Raw genomic sequence first — 24,526 nt, forward strand, 5'->3', positions numbered from 1 at the left:
CACATGTCGAAAATGGGATAAATCAACTGGGAATGGGACCTAGGAATCCTAACTCCTACTTTACAAAATGAAGGTACCTTCCCCGCCCCCATACTTAAGTAAGCTAATGCCCCCAAACTTCCTTTAGCCTCAGACTCTGAACTACTTTGGTAAGGATGGAGATGGAAGAGTAAATACTTACCCATTTTCTTGGGCAACAGGTAGACATCCTGCTTATAGCGACCCTCAGGAGCATTGTAAAGCTCTATCAAGGCAAGAGCCTAGAAAAGCAGAGAGATGGATGCTGATGTGCCATTCATGGCAATCTACCCAAGCAAGTGAAACCTGGTGGGTCTGAGAACCCTCTCCAGACTACTGCTGTCCCACTCTGGAAGCCTTACCTGAGTAGTAGCAGTGATTGAGAGCACAAATGTAGGCACTGTGGAGCAGCTTAGGTTCAGCAGGCGGCCCTAGTGATCAAAGATGAAGACACAAATGGATTAGGACAAAGTTGCTGGCCTTTGAGAAGTGAGGGAAGAGAAGCATGACCGCCATTTTCCAAACACTTCCCGACTAACACTGCTGGAAAAAAAGCAGCTGTTTAATATATAAGAACTAACTGACTGATATTTAAATGAAACCACTAAAATTCTGGAAAACCTGATGAAACTAATAGCTAAAAGATTTCTGCAATTATTTGAAAAGGAATACAGATGGTCATATGACACTGAGGCTTATGCCAAATATCAGTGTATTTCTCTTTAATTTTCCACTCTCTACAGCAAAATATCCTCCTTCTGAGGATTGGCATTCCTTTGGCAGACTGTCTTGAAATAAACAATGATCAGTCAAATCCAGGGACAATCTCTCCAGGTTGTGAGGGGAGATATCTTTGGACTTAGGAAGTTGTGATGATTGACTGATTGATTTATTAGATGGAGTCTCCCTCTGTTGCCAGGCTGGAGTTCAGTGGCATGATCTTGACTTACTGTAACCTCTGCCTCCTGGGTTCAAACGATTCTCCTGCCTCAGCCTCCAGAGTAGCCGGGATCACAGGCGTGTGCCACCATACCCAGCTAACTTTTGTATTTTTAATTTTATTTATCATTTTTTTTAGTAGAGACGGGGTTTCACCATAGCGGTGATGATTTTTGTGCTTCTCCTTCAGTTTGGTTCTCCTGAATTCAAAGACAGCCTTGTCAGCCTTGCATTTTGAGTTGGTGATTCAGATAGCAGAAGAACTAGAAACTGCCCCCAATGCCACCCTTTCCTATTTTATTTCCTATGAAGCCTGACTACCTTTTTGCTCAACCATGTAGCACAAAACACCCATGGTACTTGCTTTTGTCACCAAAATTACCAGGTGGGACCTCCTAGGGCAGCTAGAAATAAGTCATCAGTCAGCAGACTGACATCAAAGCTATTAATGCATATTTAGCAATCTGCCCATCTCCTCCTCATATACACTTCTTCCTTGTGAAGAAATAGTTCAGTCCCTTTATGAATGCCCTAAAGTATCTGAGAAGATGAGATAAATTGAGGAAAACGTGAAGAGAACAGTAAGGACACTAAAAACCCCTAACTTTTGGGCCCCTAGATAAAGACCATGTATCTTTTACATTTTCATATTCAGGTTCTTTAATATAAAAAAAGAAAGAAAAAAGACTGAAAATCAAAATTGAGAAAAGTATTATTATCCTCCTTGTTATTTCGGTATCTTTCTCTGATGAAGAGAAAGCTTCAAGGTAAGAATAGAAGGCATCATTATAGCTCTCAGGAATCCAGGACTAGGGAGGAGGAGCTTTTAAGAAAGGAAAAGGGGTCAAACACTGACATGGAAGCCAAGTAAAATGAAAGTCAATAGTGTCAATGTGAGTTAGGAGCTAGGATGAGGAAATATCAATTGAGCAATTGATATCTAGGTAGGTACCTACTACACATCTGGCTCAATTCAAGGCAATGGACATTCAAAAACAGGGAATCTATCAGTAAAAACATACATTCCCAGAGCTTGCCTGATAGTCCTGGTTACAGTAGGGAATATCTACTTTGTGCTTACTGATTAAAGCATCCCACAAATGACATTATCTCTTTGCACACATCACTTAAAGTGGCACTGGTTCTATTTGTGAATTCCTTCTACAGTAATAATCATTATCTGACTCAACCTGTGGATTGACATGGAGAGACGGGATAATTGGTGAAAAGTGGGGAACCAAAATAGTTTCTTAATTGCAGAATGAAAAGATCTTTCACAATTAGAAGTAAAATCCATTGGGAAAGTAGTCAAACTTGTGCTTCACAGAGGAGTTGAAAGTATGCGAGAACATGAAGAGGAGGGGACCTGGGTACTGCAGTCTCTCCTGTTGTGGGGGAGTATTTTTTGCCAGTCTCAGCCTTACCTCTGCCAGCAGTACTATCCTCTTGCCATCAGGCCATATCACATGGTCAACTTGAGATCTCACTCGCTCCCAGGTCAGCTCTGGTGTCCGCAGACTTGCCTGGAACACATACAGCAAGTACAGCATTAGCCATAGCAAGCCCCACTGTGGGGACAGAAAGATGTTGAAGGGAGCCATTTCAAATAGCAGGTTGAAAGGAGCAACCAACATGCCAGATGGAGAATACCTGTCCTGTGTTGGTTAGGACTGTTCCATTTCAGGGAATTTAATCTGAGGCCCAGCCAGGGAGGGATCACTCAGGATGTCATTCCACAACATATACTGTGTGCCCACTCTCACAGTAAAAGGTGCTATGGGAAATACAAAAGAAACCAAAGACATGGTTTCTGCCTTCAAAAAGCTTCTACTTTAGATGGGGACACAAAACAATACATATGTGAGAGGAAAAAAATGCCCTTAAAATACTTACAAAGCAACATGCAAACAAGTGCAAATTAATACAGTGCAAACTGAATATATAAGTGCTGAAGAAACACAGAAAAAAAAGGAGGAACACAGCTGAGTGGGTTTAGTAAGAGGCCAAATGTCCTAAACATAGCATGCTGGGGCCCAAGGTTCTGCCCTCATATCCCAAGGTCCCAGGTTCCACCTTTTCAATGATGGTGGTCCACCCTAGTTACAGAAGCTTTGTGACCTAAGTGCAAATGTGAGGTAGCCTTTAAAGAAATGCTTAATGGTAGAGTAAAGCTCCCAATGGCTCACCCTCCTTCCATTTCTGTATATTGTATATTCAGAGAAAATGAGAAAAAAATGTTATTTTTTTTAACAGCAGCAATCAAATAACAGCCACGGGGTATAGACTTAAGACAACACCTTCTTTCTTCCAATAGGCAATGCCTAAAATAGAAAGTGAGTTCATATTCCAAAACTACCCATTGGCTCATTTGATAAAATTAAGGAGTCCTGCCAAATAGTTTTCAGACAAATAAAGAGAAACGCTTTTAGTTATACAATAATGATTTACAGGGTACATACCATATTCTAGGCATCGTAGTAAAGAGCATGAATATAGGTAAGACTGTGGATTCCTTTACTGGGCTGTGAACCATTTATGGACAAAGACAGTATCTTCTTTTCATTTTGTATTTCAAGGTCTATTTAAGCAAACAATGGGATGCTAAGCTAAAGTTTAGAAATTCATGGTTCCTATCCACGAGGAAGTACCAATCTAGTGGAAAAGACATATACAATTATATTTCAGTGCATTCAGAACTATATTAATGGTGTGGACCGTTTCTTTATTAGGTAGATGGGAAACACATATAATTTCTTGAAATGTCAAGTTTCATAAATTGGTTCAACCTTTCTAGAGGGCAAGCAGCTAGCAAAATTTTATATGTACCTAATCTTTGACCAATCAGTTTCACTTTTTTAGGTCACGATCCTATAAAAATACTTTCTCAAGTTCAGAAATACAAGTGTCCAAGAATGTTCAAACCAGCCTTATTTATAATAGTGAAAAATGTAAACAAACAAGGGAATGGTTAAGTAAATCAGGGTAGTTCCATATAGTGGAATATTATACAACTCTTTTTAAAAAAGGTACTACAGTAGGAAGCTCCAAAAAAAAAGATAGACATATATGTGCTAACATGAAAACCATTCACTATTCTTTTTTTTTTTTTTTTTTTTTAGATGGAGTCTCACTCTGTCACCCAGGCTGGAGTGCAATGGCATGATCTTGGCTCACTGCAACCTCTGCCTCCTGGGTTCAAGCTATTCTCCTGCCTCAGCCTCCCAAATAGCTGGGATTATAGGCACACGCCATCATGTCTGGCTAATTTTTGTATTTTTTAGTAGAGACGGGGTTTCGCCATGTTGGCCAGTCTGGTCTCAAACCCCTGACTTCAAGTGATCTGCCTGCCTCAGCCTCCCAAAGGGCTAGCATTACAGGCGTGAGCCACTGTGCCCAGCCCACTCACTATTAAGTGAAAAAAATCAAGTTGCAGAACAATATAGTGTAATATCAATTATGGAAGTTTTTGCTTATTTTAAGCATATTTCTGGTGTTTGCATTTTTAAACTAAGCAAGTATTCCTTTAAAATTGGAATTTTAAAAAATAAATGTTATAAATAAATACTGTAAATATAAGGGTTAAAAAGAACTTAAGGGAAAGGCACAGTGGTTCACGCCTATAATCCCAACATTTTGGGAGGCCAAGGTGGGAAGATCCCTTGAGCCCAGGAGTTCAACACCAGCTTGGGCAACATAGTGAGACCTTGTCTCTACAAAAAAAAAAAAAAAAAACAAAAAAACAAACAAACAAAAAAACAGAATTAGCTGGGCATGTTGGCGTGCGCCTGCAATGTCAGCTACTCGGGAGGCTGAGGTGGGAGGAATGCTTGAGCCTGGGAAGTTGAGTCTGCAGTGAGCTGAGATTGTGCCACTGTATTCCAGTCTGGGCGGTAACAGAGTGAGACCCTGTCTCAAAAAAAAAAAAAAAAAGAATTTAAGCAAACAGATCATTTTGAGAAGTCAAGGATATACGAAGTAGAACCCATTAGCCTTTAGAGCTTAGTACCATGGAGGGTAATAACCACAAAGAGTCAAGAGATACTCTTGGTGACAATGGCAGTTTTTACTGAGATGACAGGAGTTTAAAGTATTTCAGGTTAGTATTTATTCAGTAAATACTTTATACAGGAGTATAAAGTATTTCAGGTTAGTATTCAGGTTAGTATTTCACACCCCTAATCTCCCAGAGGCCAAGCAATCCTGGTGATTAGGAGTGAAGAGCTAAAACCCATCTTAGGAAGTATTCCTTGGGAAGAAAGATATGGCAGAATCAAGGAAAGGACACTTCTTATGAACATAAGAAAATAACCAATGCTTAGTAGAGGCAGTTTACTAGAGCACTGGTATGGCTATGCTGTAGGTGAAAGTCTGACAGTAAGTTTAAAAAGAGGTTTGAAGAGAAACTTGGTTAACTTATCTCTATCACTGTCCAGGAAGCTCCAATAACCTGCCTATTAAGGCCTAGTCAGCAGTCACATTCCTCAAGAGCAAAAGGGTTTCCTACCTTACGGCTGGCACAGCTTGACAGAATCTCTCAAAAACATCCAGTTGTCTTTGCTGTGGGCCTATAATCACTAAACAACCTACCAGGAAAAGGGATTCCTGTGCAGACTACCTCCCCAAACCAGGTGTACATCCCACCATAAACTGGCCACTCATTATGCTTGCACAAATTGGTCTTACATAATTCTGAACAGTGCACATCTGTTTTGTTTTGTTTTGTTTTTTCAGGGAGAACAACTGTGGTTCTAGTCCTGTAAAGCACAAAGTCTCAGGTTAAATCATTCTTTGGCTGGAAAAAATGTTTAAAGCCTATGTACTTAATGGTTTGACCACCTGAATTGTGAAGCTTTCTTCACAGGCCTTCTATGTGATGCACATGGGTAAGCAGGTCTGCTTTTTTTTTGAGATGGAGTCTCACTCTGTCACCCAGGCTGGAGTGCAGTGGCGCTATCTCGGCTCACTGCAACCTCCGCCTCCCGGGTTCAAGTGATTCTCCTGCCTCAGCCTCCTGAGTAGCTGGGACTACAGGTACACGGCACTACGCCTGGCTAATTTTTGTATTTTTAGTAGAGATGGCGTTTCACTATGTTGGTCAGGCTGGTCTCAAACTCCTGACCTCATGATCCACCTGCCTGGGCCTCCCAAAGTGTGGGATTCTAGGCATGAGCCACCACACCTGGCTGCAGGTCTGCTTTTAAGAGAAAGCAAATATACAAAAGAAAGATATGGCCAAAAGGCAGTGAAGAGCACAATCCCTATCCCAGGTCCTTCAATATTCACAGCATTCCTATTTCTCAGAAAAAATGCAGCTTTCTAAATGATCAACTCTTCTGATGAGCTGCTCCTTCCTAAATATGCAGCAGGCAACATCTCAAGGTTAGGTAAAACTATGAATTCCTACCAAAAAAGGAAAAAAACACTCTTTAAAAATTTTGATTACTAAAAATATCTGGATACTTACCAAAATCATTCTTCTACAGTTTCACTGAATTGACTGGTAATGATTTCCCTCTTTTTCTCACACTGTGCATCCAATCCATTTAGCAAATTCCATTGGTCACAACCTATCACTTCTTATCACCTCTACCACTTGCCCATGTAATCCAAGCCACCACTTTCTACAGTCAGAAATACTGAAAGAACCTGCTGTTATCCCTATCATTAGTCAAGCTCCAGGATGTTTTCTTCATACAAAAGCCAGAGTAATTTTCTTTTTAGAGACAGGATGTTACCATGTTGCCCAGGCTGACTTCTAACTTCCAGGCTCAAGCAATCCTCCCACCTCAGCCTCCTCAATAGCCGGGGACTACAGGCTGAGCCACCACACCTGGCTTCCAGAGTAATTTTTAAAAACCTAAGTCAGCTGGACGCAGTGGCTCATGCCTGTAATCCCAGCACTTTGGGAGGCCGAGGCTGGCGGATCATGAGGTCAGGAGATCGAGACCAGCCTGGCCAACATGGTGAAACCCCGACTCTATTTTTTTTTTTTTTTTTTTGAGATGGAGTCTCGCTCTGTCACTCAGGCTGGAGTGCAGTGGCGCGATCTTGGCTCACTGTAAGCTCCGCCTCCTGGGTTCACGCCATTCTCCTGCCTCAGCCTCCTGAGTAGCTGGGACTACAGGCGCCCGCCACCTCGCCCGGCTAATTTTTTGTATTTTTAGTAGAGATGGGGTTTCACCATTCACAGGATGGTCTCGATCTCCTGACCTTGTGATCCGCCCGCCTTGGCTTCCCAAAGTGCTGGGATTACAGGCGTGAGCCACTGTGCCTGGCCAACCCTGACTCTATTAAAAACACAAAAAATTAGCCAGGCATGGTGGTGGGCACCTGTAGTCCCAGCTACTCAGGAGGCTGAGGCAAGAGAATTGCTTTAACCTGGGAGGCAGAGGTTGCAGTGAGCCGAGATTGCACCACTGCACTCCAGCCTCGGCAACAGAGCGAGACTCTGTCTCAAACAAACAAATAAATAAATAAATACATACATAAATAAAAACCTAAATCAGATTTTGTCACTCATCTATTCAAAACCTCCCAATGGCTTCTTTCAGAATAAAATCTAAAGTCCTTAACATGACCTGTGAAGCTCTACATAGCCTATACCTCCTTGAGTTAACTCTTCTCCTTACCCCCTTGACCAATGTTCCTGACACAGTGGCTTCTTTTCTTTTCCTCAAACACATCAAGCAGGTGTCTCCCTCAGGGTCTTTTACCTGCCATTCTCTCTGAACAGAATGCTCGGATGGCTTGCTCCTTTATTTTATTCAGGTTTTTTAAAGTGTTATCTCCTCAAAGACTTCCTTGACTACCTAACTAAAATGGAATCCCCAATATCCTTACCTTGTTATTTTTCTTCAATACTAAGCACTAACAATAACGATCTATTTCTTTATTATTTGTCTCCCACACTAGAATATATGCTCCCTGAGAGACGGGATATTGTTCACTGTCATTTGTTTAGTAAATTGGTATCTGGCACAGAGCAGAGCAGGTATTCAATATAAATTTGCTAAACACTGAATAAAAATTCTGGTTTCAATTACTAGTTGAGTTTGGTATTTCCTTGAATTTCATTTTACATGCCCTGTGACACTATCACCAAAGGCTGAATAATTTAACTTTTCAAAAGTTCCTCTGAGCATCTCCTTTTCTGGACCATTTACCTTAGCTATGTATCTTCCGCCAAGAAGAACACAAAGAGAAGTGAGAGATGGCCCTTAGCTCATGTGACTGGCAGATACGGGAGCCACCTGGTAATACCTGCAAAACTTGGTGTAGTCTCAACACAGTAACCAGGGCAATCCTTTTAAAATAAAAGCCATCCTTTAAAAATGTAAGTCAGATTATAAACCCTCAACAGCTCCCTAGTCTCTCAGGATATAATCAGGAGTTCTCACAATGGGCTATGAGGCCCTCTAAGATCTGGCCTGTTACCCCTCTGACCTCATCTTCCATTGTTCCTTGTCCTATGCTCAATCTCTTCCAAGCACACTGGCCTCCTTGTTGTTCCTCAAACACACTAGGCACACTCCTGCCTGAGGACATGTGTACTGGCCTTTCTCTCTTCTTCAAATGCCATTTACCTAAAAACCCACATGGCAAATTCCTTCAAGTCTGCCTCAAACATCATCTTTTTTAAAAAAATTTTTTTGCCAGTGTCAGGGTCTTACTCTGCCACCTAGGCTGGAGTGCACTGGCACAATTTTGGCTCACTGCAACCTCTGCCTCCCAGGCTCCAGTGATTCTGCCTCAGCCTCCCAAATAGCTGGTACTACAGGTGCAAGCCACCACACCCAACTAATTTTTTTTTTATTATTTTTTGTAGCGATGAGGTCTCACTATGTTGCCTAGGCTGGTCTTGAACTCCTGGGCTCAAGTAATCATCCTGCCTTGGCCTCCCAAAGTGCTGGGATTAGGGTGTGAGCCACCACATATGGTCTCAAACATCATATTAATTTTCTTTTTTTTTTTTTTTTTTGAGATGGAGTTTCACTCGTCACCCAGGCTGGAGTGCAATGGTGCTATCTCGGCTCACTGCAACCTCTGCCTCTCAGGTTCAAGCAATTTTCCTTCCTCAGCCTCCTGAGTAGCTGGGATTACAGGCGCCCGCCACCATGCCCAGCTAATTTTTTTGTATTTTTAGTAGAGACAGGGTTTCACCATGTTGGCCAGGCTTATCTTGAAGTCCTGACCTCAGGTGATCCACCCGTCATGGCCTCCCAAAGTGCTGGGATTACAGGTGTGAGCCACTGCGCTCGGCCCATCATATTCTTAATAACGGTCACAGCTTGATCTATTTCAAATTATAATCCAGTGCTCAATTCTCCCACCATGCTCTACTTTTTCTTTTTTCTGTGGTGCTTTTGCCTTCTAACATACTATAAATTTTACATATTTATTATGTTTATTGTTTTTCTTATCACTAAGACATAAGCTCCATGAGGGCAGAAATATTTGCTTGTTTTGTTCAGTGACTCCAAGCATTTACAAGAACACCTGGCATACAGCAATCATACAAAAAATATTTGTAATTGAAGGTGAAGAGTCTTCTGGTCTTTATCCTGGGAGGTTACTTATGTCTGGGCTGCCTCTGAAGGAGAGATTACCATCATGATTTGAAGTTAATCCACAAGTCATGAGGAGATAATAAATATAACACACAGGAAAACAAAACAAAGAAAACTAGACTAGGCATAAAAAAACCCCTGGATTTTGTGCAATGGTTTATTTTGTCTTTCTTTCTTTCTTTTTTTCCTTTTAGAGATGGAGTTTCACTCTTGTTGACTAGCCTGGAGTACAACAGCGCGATCTCGGCTCACTGTAACCTCAGCCTCCTGGGTTCCAGCAATTCTCCTGCCTCAGCCTCCGGGGTAGCTGGGATTACAGTTGCACACTGCCAAGCCCAACTAATCTCAGTATTTTTAGTAGAGACGGGGTTTCATCACGTTGGCCAGGCTGGTACTACAGGTGCAAGCCACCACACCCAACTAATTTTGTTTTTTTTAAATTTTTTGTAAAGATGAAGTCTCACTATGTTGCCTAGACTGGTCTCGAACTTCTGGGCTCAAGTAATCATCCCACCTTGGCCTCCCAAAGTGCTGGGATTACAGGTGTGAGCCACCACACATGGTTTCAAACATCACATTCTTTTTCTTTTTCTTTTTTTTCTTTTTTTGAGATGGAGTTTTGAACTCCTGACCTCAGGTGATCAATCTGCCTCAGCCTCCCAAAGTGCTGGGATTACAGGTGTAAGCCATCGTGCCCGGCCTGTGCACCGGTTTCATTTTGAATCAATTACATGCCTGACAAGGTAGTTAACTTCTTAGTTTCCCAACTGAAAATTAAGAATAAGAATAATGCCTCAAGGAGTGGTCAAAAAGATGAAATGAGATGAAGTAAAAATACAAAAGGTACATGTCTGCATTTGGAGTTATTTTTATTTCAGAGCTTCTTGAGGGTTTAGAAAGGAAAATTCCTTCCCCTTCCCTTCCTCTGAAGATTTCCCATTAGGGCCCAGGGCATGACATCAATACTTCCCTTTAGGCCTTTCCCCTTTGGGGGCTCTAGAAGCAAAGTCATCCAGGAAATGAGAATCATTTGCTGGATAGTTTTAGAAATACTAATATCCTTGATCACTCAGCAAAGAGGCAGTATGGCAGCAAAAAGGCAGTATGGCACATAAATGGAACTTAAACAAAAGAAAAATAAAGAACCAACTACCAGCTAAATTGTTCATTGTAAGCAAAATATCATGGTGAGAGAAAGTAATAAGGCCATACCACTCAGACACCCCAGGGTAGACAGAGGCTTTGGTAGGTTGTTCTGCCAGCTATTTTTTTTTTTTTAAGACGGAATCTCGCTCTGTCGCCCAGGCTGGAGTGCAGTGGCCGGATCTCAGCTCATTGCAAGCTCCGCCTCCCGGGTTCACGCCATTCTCCTGCCTCAGCCTCCTGAGTAGCTGGGACTACAGGCGCCCGCCACCTCGCCCTGCTAGTGTTTTTGTATTTTTTTTTTTAGTGGAGACGGGGTTTCACCGTGTTAGCCAGGATGGTCTCGATCTCCTGACCTTGTGATCCGCCTGTCTCGGCCTCCCAAAGTGCTGGGATTACAGGCTTGAGCCACCGCGCCCGGCCCTGCCAGCTATTTTTAATAATGGAAGAACAGAGCACAGAATTTAAAAGGGAAACTATATATAGTAAATTTTATCCAATAAGCTCTCAGTCCATCAGCTGGTCGTTACCTGGTAATGCTGAAGCTCAATCAGAGCAGCCCTCAGTAGAGATGAAAGTACACTTTGCTTGAGCCAGTTACCCAGAGAGAAATACAGGTGTGCCACAAAAATGCCAGAAAAATTTAAAACCAGAGTAAAAGTCACACTGAGAGATACTTTGGTAAATCTGAAAATAAACAACACTTGGCTGGGTGAGGTGGCTCACACCTGTAATCCCAGCACTCTGGGAGGCTGAGGTCAGCAGATCACAAGGTCAGGAGTTTGAGACCAGCCTATCCAATATGGTGAAACTCTGCCTCTACTAAAAACATAAAAATTAGCCAGGTGTGGCAGCGGGCGCCTATAGTCCCAGCTACGCTGGTGGCTGAGAAAGGAGAATCACTTGAAACCAGGAGGCAGAGGCTGCAGTGAGCCAAGACCATGCCACTGCACTCCAGCCTGGACGACAGAGCGAGACTCTGTCTCAAAAAAAAAAAAAAAAAGAAAAAGAAAAAACACTTCTATTAACTATTACTTGGGCAACTTATCAGTACCAAGTGCTATTTTGGATTGGAAAATTATAGGGTGAATATAATCAAATTAGAGAATCAAAGTGATATATTTTCCAGGTTTGAAGAATACATGCTACTACACAACGGCACTGGATTGATTATGACACCTGCAGACACAATTACTACAGTTTGAAAAACATGTGAGGGGTCAGTGACCTCACCCAGTAAAAGAGAGGGATAAAAGAAGAAACCACAGTATTTGATACACACAGTCAATCCTAAGCAACAGAATCATCCCAGCCCATAGATTTCTCTCCCTTATTTCCTTGGACCAACCTACTTATCTCATCTTTATGGTAAAACCAAACACCCCCAAAATACTGACTACCATACTGATTCACATTCATTGTATCACTTAGCTTTGAGTTTGTATCATTCATTGTAGTTTTGAGTTTATCTTGCTCTCAATCCTAAACATAGAGATAAGGCTTACAGTGTAAACAGGCATCGAGCTTGAATAGAAGAGGACAATCATTTAAAATTATTAAATTGAGATGAAGAAACTTTATAGTCTCCACAAATACAGGCTATAGGGCTAGTAAATGAAAAGATGTGGACAACTCTGCCAGGACAGTCATGTTTAGGATGGCTTGTGACACTGCTCTCTCATTTTCCAGTTTGTTTCTTGTGAAGGAGAGAAAAAAGCCCCCAATAATGAGCCACTTGATCTTACCACGTCAATCTCTGTGTTGGAATGTCCCATGTTACAAACGATGCAGCTATTCTTCATACGGTCCAAGTGCTCTCTGGTTACCACATTCTTGTTACCTTAAAAACAGAAGAGAGGTTTGCGTGCTCACTGTCTTTTGGCGGCAGCAGAGAAAGATAATCCACAGAATGAGAAAATAAATGTGCAAATCATATAACTGATAAGGGACTTGTTATAAGGAATTCTTACAACCCAATAAGAAGAAGACAATTTAAAAATAAGCAGGCCAGGCCGGGCGCGGTGGCTCACACCTGTAATCCCAGCACTTTGGGAGGCTGAGGTGGGCGGGTCACGAGGTCAGGAGATTGAGACCATTCTGGCTAACATGGTGAAACCCCATCTCTACTAAATATACAAAAAATTAGCTGGGCATGGTGGCGGGTACCTTTAGTCCCAGCTATTCAGGAGCCTGAGGCAGGAGAATGGCGTGAACCTGGGAGGTGGAGCTTGCGGTGAGCCGAGATCGCGCCACCGCACTCCAGCCTGGGCGACAGAGCAAGACTCTGTCTCAAAAAAAAGCAGGCCAGCCATGCTCACTCATGCCTGTTATCCCAGCACTTTGGGAGGCTGAGGTGGCAGAATCAATAACTTGAGCCCTGGAGTTTGAGACCAGCCTGGGCAACATGGCAAAGCCCCATTTCTACAAAAAAATACAAAAATAAGCTGGGTGTGGTGGCATGTGCCTGTAATCCCAGCTACTAGGGAGGCTAAGGTGGGAGGATCGATTGAGCCCCATAGGTCAAGGCTGCAGTGAGCTGTGATTGCACCACTACACTGTAGCCTGGGTGACAGAGTGAGACCCTGTCTTCAAAAGAAAAAAAAGAAAAGGCTCTGAATCGACATTTCCTCAGAGAAGATGTACAAATGGCCAATAAATACATGAAAAGATGCTCAACATCATTAGTTATTAGGGAAATGGAAATCAAAACCACAATGAGATGCCACTTTATGTTCACTAGGATGGCAATATCAAAAAGAATGGCAATAACAAGTGTTGGTGAAGATATGGAGAAATTAGAAGGCACATGTATTGTTGGTGGGATTGTAAAATGGTGCAGTCACTTTCAAAAAATTTGCCAATTCCAGCCAGGCATGGTGGCTCATGCCTATAATCCTAACACTGGGAGGCTGAGGGGTGGATTGCCTGAGCTCAGGAGTTTGAGACCAGCCTGGGCAACACGGTGAAACCCTGTCTCTACTAAAATACAAAAAATTAGCCGGGTGTGGTGGTGTGTGCTTGTAGTCCCAGCTACTTGGGACCACATACCCGGCTCATTTTTGTATTTTTTTTTGGTAGAGACAGAGTTTTGCCATGTTGCCCAGGATGGTCTGAACTCCTGGGCTCAAGTGATCTGCCTACTTAGGCCTTCCAAAGTGCTGGGATTACAGGTGTGAGCCACCACATCCAGCCTGAAAATGTTAAAAACAGAGTTACTATATGATCTAGCAATTCTACTCTTAGTATATACCCAAGGGAACTGAAAATATATGTCCACATAAAAACTTGTATTCAATGTTCATAGCAGCATTATTCCTAATAGCCAAAAAGGGAAAACAACCCAAATGTCTACCAGTTAATGAACAGATAAATAAAATATGGTATAACCATACAATGACACATTACTCAGCAAGAAAAGGAATAAGGTACTGATATATACCATCATATGGGGAGGCCCTGAAAACATCCTGCTATGAGGCTGGTCACAAAAGACCACATATTGAATGATTCCTTTTTTTTTGAGAAGGAGTTTCACTCTTGTTGCCCAGGCTGGAGTACAATGGCATAATCTCAGCTCACTGCAACCTCCGCCTTCTGGGTTCAAGCAGTTCTCCTGCCTCACACTCCTGTAGCTGAGACTACAGGCGCCTGCCACCACATCTGGCTAATTTTTTGTATTTTTAGTAGAGATGGGGTTTCACCATGTTGGCCAGGCTGGTCTCGAACTCCTGACCTCAGGTGATCCACCTGCCTCGGCCTCCCAAAGTGCTGGGATTACAGGTGTGAGCCACCGTGTCCAGCCATGAATGATTCCTTTTTAAAAAAAATTATTATTTTTTCTCCTTCTTTTTGCAGGTGTTGCTATAATTCCATTTACATGAAATGTCCAGAATAGGGAAATGGTGGTTGCCTAGGGCTGGGGTATGATGGAGAATGGAATAAGGAGTGACTGCTAATGATACAGGGTTTCTTTTTGGGGTGATAAAAATTTGATAATTGGGATGTTCCACAACTTGACTAAAAGCCATTGAACTGTACACTTTAAAAGGGTGAACATTACGATGTGAATTACAACTCAGTAAAAACATTAGATTGTGGTGATAGTTGTACAAACTCTGTGAATTACTAAAAAACAGTGAACACTTTAAATGTGTGAAACGTGTAGTAAATCAATTACAGCTCACAAAAAAGCAATAAAAAAAAAAGGTCCAGGCTGGGCAGGGTGGCCCATGCCTATAATCCCATCACTTTGGGAAGCAGAGGTGGGAGAATCACCTGAGGCCAGGAGTTTGAGACCAGCCTGGAGAGTGAGACCTCATCTCTATTTAAAACAACAAAAGAGATCAGGGGATTGATAAGAACCAAGAACAGCTTCTTATGGTCCCTCTTCTCTGCCCCTATTTCTCCCTGAGGCTACAACTACAATTTTTTTTTTATTCTGTTCGATTTCCCCCTCTAAAATAGAATTATAAAAGAAAACCAGTGTTCCTGTAGTTTATGGTTCTACATAAAAATAAGTATCTTATCCTAGAGGAAACCAGGCATTTCTGCATATTCCTTAAAACTCAAAATCTACCTCTTTGGGAATTAACAGAATAACCTCTTCTACTTCCTCTAACTATGAAAGAATTTCTCTCTAGCCTTGCCTTAATTACATACTAGAGAGAAACATACATCACTTTTGGAGGTAAAATAAAAAATCAAGTGTACATTTAAGATCTGGCTTCTCAAATAAAACTTTATAACTGAATCTCATCTCTAGCTATCTCCTAGGATGAATGGAGATATAACAGTTGTCTTAAAGTGTGAAGAAAAATGTTTTTACATAGGAATGACCTAATCGTATACCTCTGGTCAGAGCTCTAAAGAATTAGGAAGAATATGAAAGACTGATTGGCTTTGTGGGCTACTATCTCTCTCTAGCTTTTAGAGTTTGGTTTTTCAGAATATTTCCAATCATCTTGCACTTGCTCCATAAAAACATTCCCAAGTGCCACCCCATTTAAAATGTCATTATCATACCTGTACAGGTAATAACAATGTCCACTTGTCGGATGACCTCATTTAATTTCACCAGTCGAAATCCATCCATACTGTTGAAATAAAGCATGACCAATTAACCTAAACAGGCAGCTGGGGAGCCTTTTAACACAGGACTTCAAAAGCTAATATCAAGTTGCTGTCATTTCTTGAGATAGCTGAACTATTCTTAGAAGTGAAAAATCCAAACAATTTCCTTAGTTCATACAAGACAGAAATAAAAGGTTCCTCTGCATCATGAGACTTATTTCTTCCTGATAATAGGGAGCCAGGGGCTACCATGAGATTCCCTGACCGAATTTCCAGAAACTGTAGAAAGTGCCACTTAGCTATTTAACCAACTACCCCCTTGAAAGTGCTCTCTCCAAGATCATCAGTGATTTCCCGAAGGCCAAACCCAAGATTTCTTAGACTCTTAACTGTTTGTTTGTCTGTTTGTTTTTAGAAATGGGATCTCACCATGATGACCAGGCTGGAGTGTAGTAGCTAGTCACAGGCATAATCATAGTGCACTATAGCCTCTAACTCTTGGCCTCAAGCAATCCTCCTGCCTCAGCCCCCTGAGTAGCCAGGACTGTTGGCATACACCACCATGCCCAACTTCTTAGATTCTTACATTATTTGATTTCTTCTACTACATTAAACATTATTTGCCTTCTTAAAACTCTATACCCCTTGGACTCCATGATACATCTCTCCTGGTTTTCCTCTTACTTCTCTTAATTGTCTCTCCTCAACTTCAGCCAACCTTTGGATATTGGTGCTCTGCAGGGTTATGCCTTTATTCTGTTCTCTATTCTTTCAGTATAGAGAACCATATTCTTCCCTTGACTGCAAATGACTGCTTATAGATGGCTGATTTTTACATTTGTATCTTCAGCTTAGATCTCTCTGAAGCTTCACAGCCAAGGATCAAATTAGCCACTGGATAGCACCTCATGAATGTCCCAGAAGGATCTCAAACTTACTGTGTTTGAAAATAAACTTATTATTTTCTCTGCACTCACAACTTCATTTATTTCTTATTCTGTATTTTCTATCTTGATCAATAGCATCACTGTTCATCCATCTGAATGAGCCATATAAACAAGAATGTCCTTGCTGCCTCTCCCTAATTGAAGTTGTCACCAAATCAGGCTGAGTCTTTTTCTTTAATTCCTTAAAAGTCTCTTTCATCTGTCTTCTCTTCTCTAATACATACTGGCCTTGCTTAAGTTTAGGTCTTACTCCTTCTTGCCTAAATTACTATAGTAACCCCTGGCACAATCTCATTGCCTCTAGGTTTACATCTTTCTAAATCATTTTGCAGAGTGATTTTCCTAAATGCAATTTGGATCATGTCATTTCCTTGCTTAAAATACTTCAGTGAGACTGCCTGTTCTTAAGGATAAGGCAGGATTAGAATAAGACCCAAATACTTGCAGTAATATGTGTTTATATTGACATATGACTCCCATGACTGCTACCTTAGATAGCACCACTCCCCCAAATGTATCCCGTCTGCCAACCACATTAAAATATTTCCAGCTTCTTACATCTGCCATGCTATCTCCTTCCTTGGAGACAACACGCATGTTCCCTGTACCTGGAATATACTTCCAAACTAAGAAAACACCTAAACAAATGTCAAGACTCTGCTCTGCTGACATCTCTTTCTACCCTGCTCCCTTGCTCCTTAGTAAGCAATTTCTCCTTTATGCTCCTACAGAAGCATGTGCCGTTTAACTCCATGACAGCATTTACTTCACTGCACAGTGGTATTTGTCTGTGTGCTTCTAACAGCCGGACCTTATCTCATTTATACATTCATCTTATTCTCAGCACGTAGCACAGTATCTAATGCATAGTAAGTGATCAATTCATGTCTATAGGATAATCTGAACAGTATCACAATTTGTATTAAAACATGTTCAGGTTCCTGTAATAAACCCTTAGTGTACTAGAAGGATGATGGTTCCCCTAGGCCACAGACACTTGGACTCTGCAATAGTTTTTAAGAACAGTGGTATTTCCCACCCTGCTGAGGATGGCAAGAGACAATTTTAATAACAGCTATCATTTAGAGAGCATATATTATGTGGCAGCAGCTCTGTACCTTATATAATTACGTATTTGTTATATAATGTATAATATAGAATGATAATTATTATTTTGAGACAGGGTCTTGCTGGGTCACCCAGGCTGGAGGGTAGTGGCATAATCACAACTCACTGCAGCCTCAACCTCCCAGGCTTAGGTGATCCTCCTACTTCAGCCTCCCAAGTAGCTGGGACCACAGGCATGCACCACCACACCCAGCTAATTTTAAAAAACTATTTGTAGAGATGGGGTCTCCCTATGTTGCCAAGGCTGGTCTCGAACTCCTGGGTGCAGGCAATCCTCCTGCCTCAGCCTCCCAAAGTGCTGGGATTACCGGCATGAACCCATCACACCCAGCCTATGTTAATGATTATTTTACTGAACTCTCACAATCCTATGAGGTAGGTATGATTACCCACATTTTATAATAAGAAAAGAACTATTCTTCTTTTTAACTTTTAATTTTAGAATCATTTCAAACTTAAGAATTATAATACTAGTGTCAATAATTCTCATATACCCTTCACTCAGAGTTAGTAGATTTTACCCTTAATTGGGATTGGTCTAATGTTTCCTCACAATTAGATTCAGGTTATACATTTTTGGGAGGAATACCACAGAAGGACTATTTTCAGTGTAACACATCAGAAGGCATCTGATGCCTGCCAATTTCTTTTCTGATCATTATTTGAAAGCCAAGTATTACACATGGAGAAAGTAAGGGGCTACTTGTTCTCTGGCTGACAGAATCCCTGTTACTATCTCCACAGGATTTCTAAATTTTCACTTTTCTGATAGTCTCTGCTCTCTCCAAGCAGAGCTCCTTGACCTTTTTGAAAGGCAGATGCTTAGAGTTAGTGGCAGCCTCTCTGAGGATCCGGGCTCCTCTAAAATAAAGTGTGGCAGGCCGGGAGCAGTGGCTCAAGCCTGTAATCCCAGCACTTTGGGAGGCCGAGGTGGGCGGATCACGAGGTCAGGAGATCAAGACCATCCTGGCTAACACGGTGAAACCCCGTCTCTACTAAAAAAAAATACAAAAAACTAGCCGGGCGAGGTGGCGGGCACCTGTAGTCCCAGCTACTCGGGAGGCTGAGGCAGGAGAATGGCGTAAACCTGGGAGGCGGAGCTTGCAGTGAGCTTAGATCCGGCCACTGCACTCCAGCCTGGGTGATAGAGCGAGACTCCGTCTCAAAAAAAAAAATAAAAAAAAATAAAAAATAAAATAAAATAAAGTGTGGCATCAACCAGGCCATTCTTTGGAGACAGCTCCAAGATTGCAAGTGAGATGGTAGTGTAGAGGCTTACCAGGCTTGCAGGGCACAGATGGGGTCAATTTCAGTTACATACACAATGGAGCCCATGGCTTTCAGGGCAGCACAGCACCCTTTCCCCACCTGAAGAGGGAAGAGAGCACACATATTAAGGAAAGTCACCGAGAAAACCATTTCTCAAAGCTTCTGGGAAAGTGCACCCCCTCTTTCCACCCCCGGGAGGAATTTCACTGAATAGATTCATACTTGGGGAAAACAAGAAGAACAAATAATTGAATACAGCTCATAAACAAACCCCTGGCTCCTGCTTATCGCATTCATGTGCACAAGAACACCCACACTCACGATTCATAATCAAAACACAAGCTAAAAAGAACATCACAAACGGTGGTACTGGAGCAAGTCAGAAAATCAACTTAAGGAAAAATGGCGGCAATGCAAAGGGAAAAAGAAAGACTACTTTAACCAGAGGGCCTCTGAAGTTCTTTTTCTCATCTAAAGTGGTAACGAGTGTACTCATATGTCCATACAAATAAAAAATTCCAGAATATTTCAACAAAATCCATTTAAAACACCTAATAAATGAAAGGTTAAACGTCACCTCTCCATAGCCACAGACTACCACTTGCTTTCCACCAAACATCATGTCTGTTGTCCTTTTAAGTCTAGGGGAAAAAAACACATTAAATCAGAAAAATCTTCTCTTGTTTCTGCCTTGAGGTTAGATTGAATCTCTTTGTTTTCATGGGGTTTCTTGGTTGGTTTGTTTTTCATTTTGAAAGAAAGTCTGGTTTCTTTTTTTTTTTTTAAAGGGGTTTTCTGGTAAAGACTAGAAAACCTGCTAGACAAATTCTAAAAGAGCTGTAACACTGAAAGTCTGATTTCTATCCTAGAGAAACTAATGACCAGAAAGAAAGGTTGAATAAAATACATATTTTCTCACTCCCTGCCATCCAACCAATCCTATATGTAAGGGTTTTTTCCCTTTTTTTCCCCCTTTCTTGCAAGTGGTGCAGAAAGGAAGAAGATGTAGATAACACAGTAATTTTTAAACATAAAAGCAACATACATTTATTAGATAATGTTTTGAAAATATAATATTTAGAAATAGAAAAGATACAAAGGAGAAAATAAAAATAATGTAATTTTAATTTACGAGGTGACAAAGCTCTGGCTTAGTGGAGACATTATCCAGAGATGCTACATGAATCCTTTCCAGAAATAACCAAAGCCAAAAAACTTAGAATCTCAACTTGACAACACAAGTTCATCTCAAAGATAATAAACAATACCCATCAAGAATTGATTCACGGCAACAGTAGAGGTTGTCAAATTTCTGTTTGGTGACTGAGTCATTGACATTCATGGCTGGAACACACAGCTTCCCAGCTTTGGACAGTTGGTACAGCCTGAGGATGAGGGAAGCCAAGAACAAAAAACATCGGAACGTTACAATCTATCATTGCTTTCATAGCAGGCCCCAGAAACACGATGATTGGGTAGGCATGAGAGCGTGAGACATGACTAGTTTCATCCTATTAGGTGGCCACTGAGAAACAAAGAATATCTTTCTAGAGCCTGCATATACAGCTTCACAATAAAGATTTTATTCAAAAGTCATGTGGGGAAAATCCTTGACCCATCTCTAAATTTTAAGGCCTTCACTGGAGACTATAAAAAGTGGGTGAGTGGGAGCGGGTTGAAGGCTGAAAAATTACCTACTGGGTACAATGTTCACTAAATCTGCACTGGTCTCACTGCCTGCCGGAACTACAAGTACATGAGACTACACCTGGCTGTTTGTGTTTTGTTTGTTTTGAGATAGAGTTTCACTCTTGTTGTCCCTGCTGGAGAGCAATGGTGTGATCTCGGTTCACTGCAACCTCCGCCTCCTGGGTTCAAGCGATTCTCTTGCCTCAGCCTCCTGAGTAGCTGGGATTACAGGCATCTGCCACCATGCCCAGCTAATTTTGTATTTTTAGTAGAGATGGGGTTTCTCCATGTTGGTCAGGCTGGTCTCAAACTCCCGACCTCAGGTGATCCGCCTGCCTCAGCCTCCCAAAGCGCTGGGATTACAGGGGTGAGTCACTGTACCCAGCCTTCCAGCATTTTTTCTTTTTTTTAATAGAGACAGGGTCTCACTGTGTTGCCCAGGCTGGTCTCAAACTCCTAGACTCAAGTGATCCTCCCATCTTGGCCTCCCAAAGTGCTGGGTTACAGGCATGAGCCACTATGCCCAGCTTAAACTGTGTATTAATTTCACTCATCTTTTTAATTATAAAAGGAGTAACTTTAAGTACTACTTTAAAAACCATGCTTAATCCCACTAATCTACTGCAACAATTTTAACTTTCAAATACACTCACAATTTTTGTTTTTTTTTTGAGACGGAGCCTCACTCTGTCACCCTGGCTGGAGTGCAGCGGCGTGATCTCAGCTCACTGCAACCTCTGCCTCCCGGGTTCAAGCGATTTTTGTGCCTCAGCCTCCTGAGTAGCTGGGACTACAGGTGCGCGCCACCACACTTGGGTAATTTTTGTATTTAATAGAGATGGGGTTTCACCATGTTGGCCAGGCTAGTCTTGAATTCCTGACCTGTTTTGTACATTCAAAAAGATGATAATGTATTGAAGGAGTGACGGTGGCTGGTTCAGAATTTACTTCCCTAAAACTTTTTTTTCATCCTTTTAGTTCTTTATGGGTGAAATAAATCATAGAAATGATCACAGAAATTGAACTGAAATAATTCCAATTTTACTCAGAGAATTATTGCTCATTTGAGAAGCAGAACCCTATGTCTTTGCTTTCCATGTAAGAATGTAAGCTCTAAGATGGCAGAGTTTTTTTGTCTGTTTTGTCTACTGCTAGATTCCTAGCACCTAGAGCAGTTCCTCGTTCATTGTAGAAGTTCATTAAATATTTGTTGAATGAATGAATAAATGTGTCCAAAAAGGACAAGAAGTAATTGTTTACAATCACTAGAAAACGTGAGGACTTCACTTGTTCTCCCACCTGCCCCCTTCTCACTATTTTAGGTTCATGATTTGTGTTGTTAATTAAAAAAAAAAAAACAAGAGAGATCTGGTCACCTCAAAGCAAGCTGAGATCTGATCACCTCACAGCAAGTTGAAATGTTGTTACCTCATAGCAGGCTCCAATTTTTAACACGTGTTTTATAGGTATGTGTTTATAAGACTTTATGTCTAGACTGCATAAAACCAGGTATGCCCATGTCAAATCTTACCTATGAACTCCAGTAACACTCTCCTCTACTATGCCCTTGATTTTCTTAAACATGTTGGGATACTTTTTATAAATCCAGTGGGTAAGATCCCCTCCATCATCCAAGATCTGCAATAGTAAGCATCAATAACATCATTCACTTTGCTGAAGCCTGAAGGCTTCAGTGCTTCTCTGGGTCTTGCATCCCAATCTAATTAGCAATTTACAGATATTTAAAATTTCCCATATGGTTATGCAAAGTAACTTAAAGCCAGAGTAAATGCAATAATCTGCCAAATAGTCATTATATTGAAGTAAAAGACAATGAGAGGAGAAAGGCCAATTTTAATTCGTGCAGCCAAACAACCCTCCCTATGATATATCTACTGCATCAAAATATACAGCAACTAACTGAGGATTTTCTTATGGATTGATAACTTGTGGTCATCTAGGCCACTAGATCTTGAATCTACTATAGGTATTCAGAAAGCCTAAATGGACTTTAAATATATTCAGTCAAGACTTAGTTTAAATAAGAGGCCTCAGTTTACACAGCCTCTTAAGAAAAAAAGAAAAATCAATCAATAAATGGTCAGATAATTAAGTCTCCCTCTCGGAACAATGGCTTATAAAACTGTATTCTATTAACCTTCTCTTCTCCCAAAGTATAGGCACTCTCCCACCCAAAATATCAGGCAGCACTGTAGGGTTTTGCCTAGCACAACCTCACACTCTGTAGAAACCAAATTAAAAATAACCAGGGAACCGTGCAGCATGTAGGTGTGCAAGCAAGCTTCTGAACAGCTCATCTATCACTATTTCAGGTTGGGATTAAAGATAAACACAGTTCTGTGCCCACTGGAGCTTTCATCAGCAGAGAAAAGCTTTTGAATTATAAAGATAAAGAAAAACCAGCTTAGAACACTATCAGGCACGAGGCTATGATACTTCAGTCCTTCGCTAGGCTGTCAGAAGTGTTTAGCAGGACTCTGCAAATTGTTATACCCATCCTCCTGGAAAGTCCCACAGAACTGGGTTGCCCTCTGCTGACATGCACCCATCTTGCAGTCCCATCAATTATCAACTCTGCTGTAAGTGCCAAAACTGCCATTCTGGACCCCCGAGTACACAAAATCCCCAACCTCATGTCTACCACCTGATCTCTTTTTCTCTTTTGCTCTTGCTGTTGATCTATTTTCTCTCCCTCACTCAAACATTGCTTGAGAACCAGAATTCAAGTTAGGACTCTCATCAAAGCTTTTGTACTTGCTCCATACTACAAGTAGAAACCCCCAGAACAGATGCCCCAAGAAAGCAAAAGGCTCTTCTGAGTTTCTCTCTCCCATTCTCCATGTATGGAATCCCTCATGAAGTTTTCCCTTCTACAGAAAAGATAAGAGACAAGAGAGATTGAACAACTGGAAACTCTGTGTTGTAAGTCTCACTATTCTCATCCACTTTTCCCTTTTAAGGAAGATATGACACAGACAGGTAGTTGCTGCCTCTAAGATTTACTTAATGAACTCTGCCCATAATTCTCACCATGTAAATCTACTGCAGGAAATTCTTGTCATCAGGAAATCTTCCCAAGGGTGGGAAGTAAGGAAAAGTACTAAATCTTGACAGAATCTAAAGAGGTATGGGTCTTGTTTTCTGGGCTGACAACTGTTTTTGTCCTTGTCTTACTCTCTTTATTAACCTTCCTAGCAGTTTGTGCTGGTTCTACAGTTTGTAATGTTCTCCAGGTAAATCCTAATGTCCTCCCTGGGTTCCTGACTTTAAAAATCAATGTTTTATTCCCAGGAGAAACTCCCTGGCATATCTGCTTTAGCATCTGTCAGTCACACTCCCTCGTGTCACTATTAAAACCGTTGGAACAAGCTGACTCATCTTACAGCCACTGTCAACCCTGCTCCCCCACTCCTTTAGGATATGAAGGCTCTAACCCAGCTTCCTCAAACAAGCCTGGTGCAGTGTGACCTGGATCACAGAATTCAGAAAGAAGCTACTTCTCTGCCATGCACCAAGTGAGGCCTGCCCTGCAGCCTTCAGCAGCAAGCAATGGTTGGACTAGAGCTTCAGGGATTCTTTTGTCAGCACATTCCCTAATTTCCGCCCCCTCCCCCAAGGGAAGGGGGCAGAATTATTTGCAAAATAGGAGCACCTCATAGTTTGTGTAGCTTTTTGGGGAGGGGGTTGGGGTGGGGGCACAGTTTCACTCTCTCACCCAGGCTGGATTGCACTGGT

General features: G+C 41.6%; 1 protein-coding gene and 1 non-coding gene across 10 annotated transcripts in view; both read right to left on the reverse strand.

Moving 5' to 3' along the window:
* AHCYL2 (adenosylhomocysteinase like 2) overlaps nt 1-24,526 on the reverse strand; it is a 209,372-nt gene that overhangs the window by 4,886 nt on the left and 179,960 nt on the right. For all 9 annotated transcript variants that reach the window (XM_017957153.2, XM_017957151.2, XM_017957150.2 and 6 more), the window contains 9 exons: nt 22,302-22,408; nt 20,350-20,466; nt 19,659-19,722; nt 19,092-19,180; nt 15,690-15,760; nt 12,413-12,507; nt 2,382-2,480; nt 381-449; nt 182-260 (listed from right to left, as the gene is read on the reverse strand). In XM_017957153.2, coding sequence (XP_017812642.1) covers nt 182-260; nt 381-449; nt 2,382-2,480; nt 12,413-12,507; nt 15,690-15,760; nt 19,092-19,180; nt 19,659-19,722; nt 20,350-20,466; nt 22,302-22,408 — 790 coding nt within the window. The remainder of the gene's footprint in view (nt 1-181; nt 261-380; nt 450-2,381; nt 2,481-12,412; nt 12,508-15,689; nt 15,761-19,091; nt 19,181-19,658; nt 19,723-20,349; nt 20,467-22,301; nt 22,409-24,526) is intronic.
* LOC116274746 lies at nt 19,868-19,929 on the reverse strand. Its single transcript, XR_004183524.1, has one exon. It is a non-coding gene; the product is annotated as a U7 small nuclear RNA (small nuclear RNA).

The sequence above is a fragment of the Papio anubis genome, chromosome 4, assembly GCF_008728515.1.
Source record: "Papio anubis isolate 15944 chromosome 4, Panubis1.0, whole genome shotgun sequence".
Lineage (NCBI taxonomy): Eukaryota > Metazoa > Chordata > Mammalia > Primates > Cercopithecidae > Papio > Papio anubis.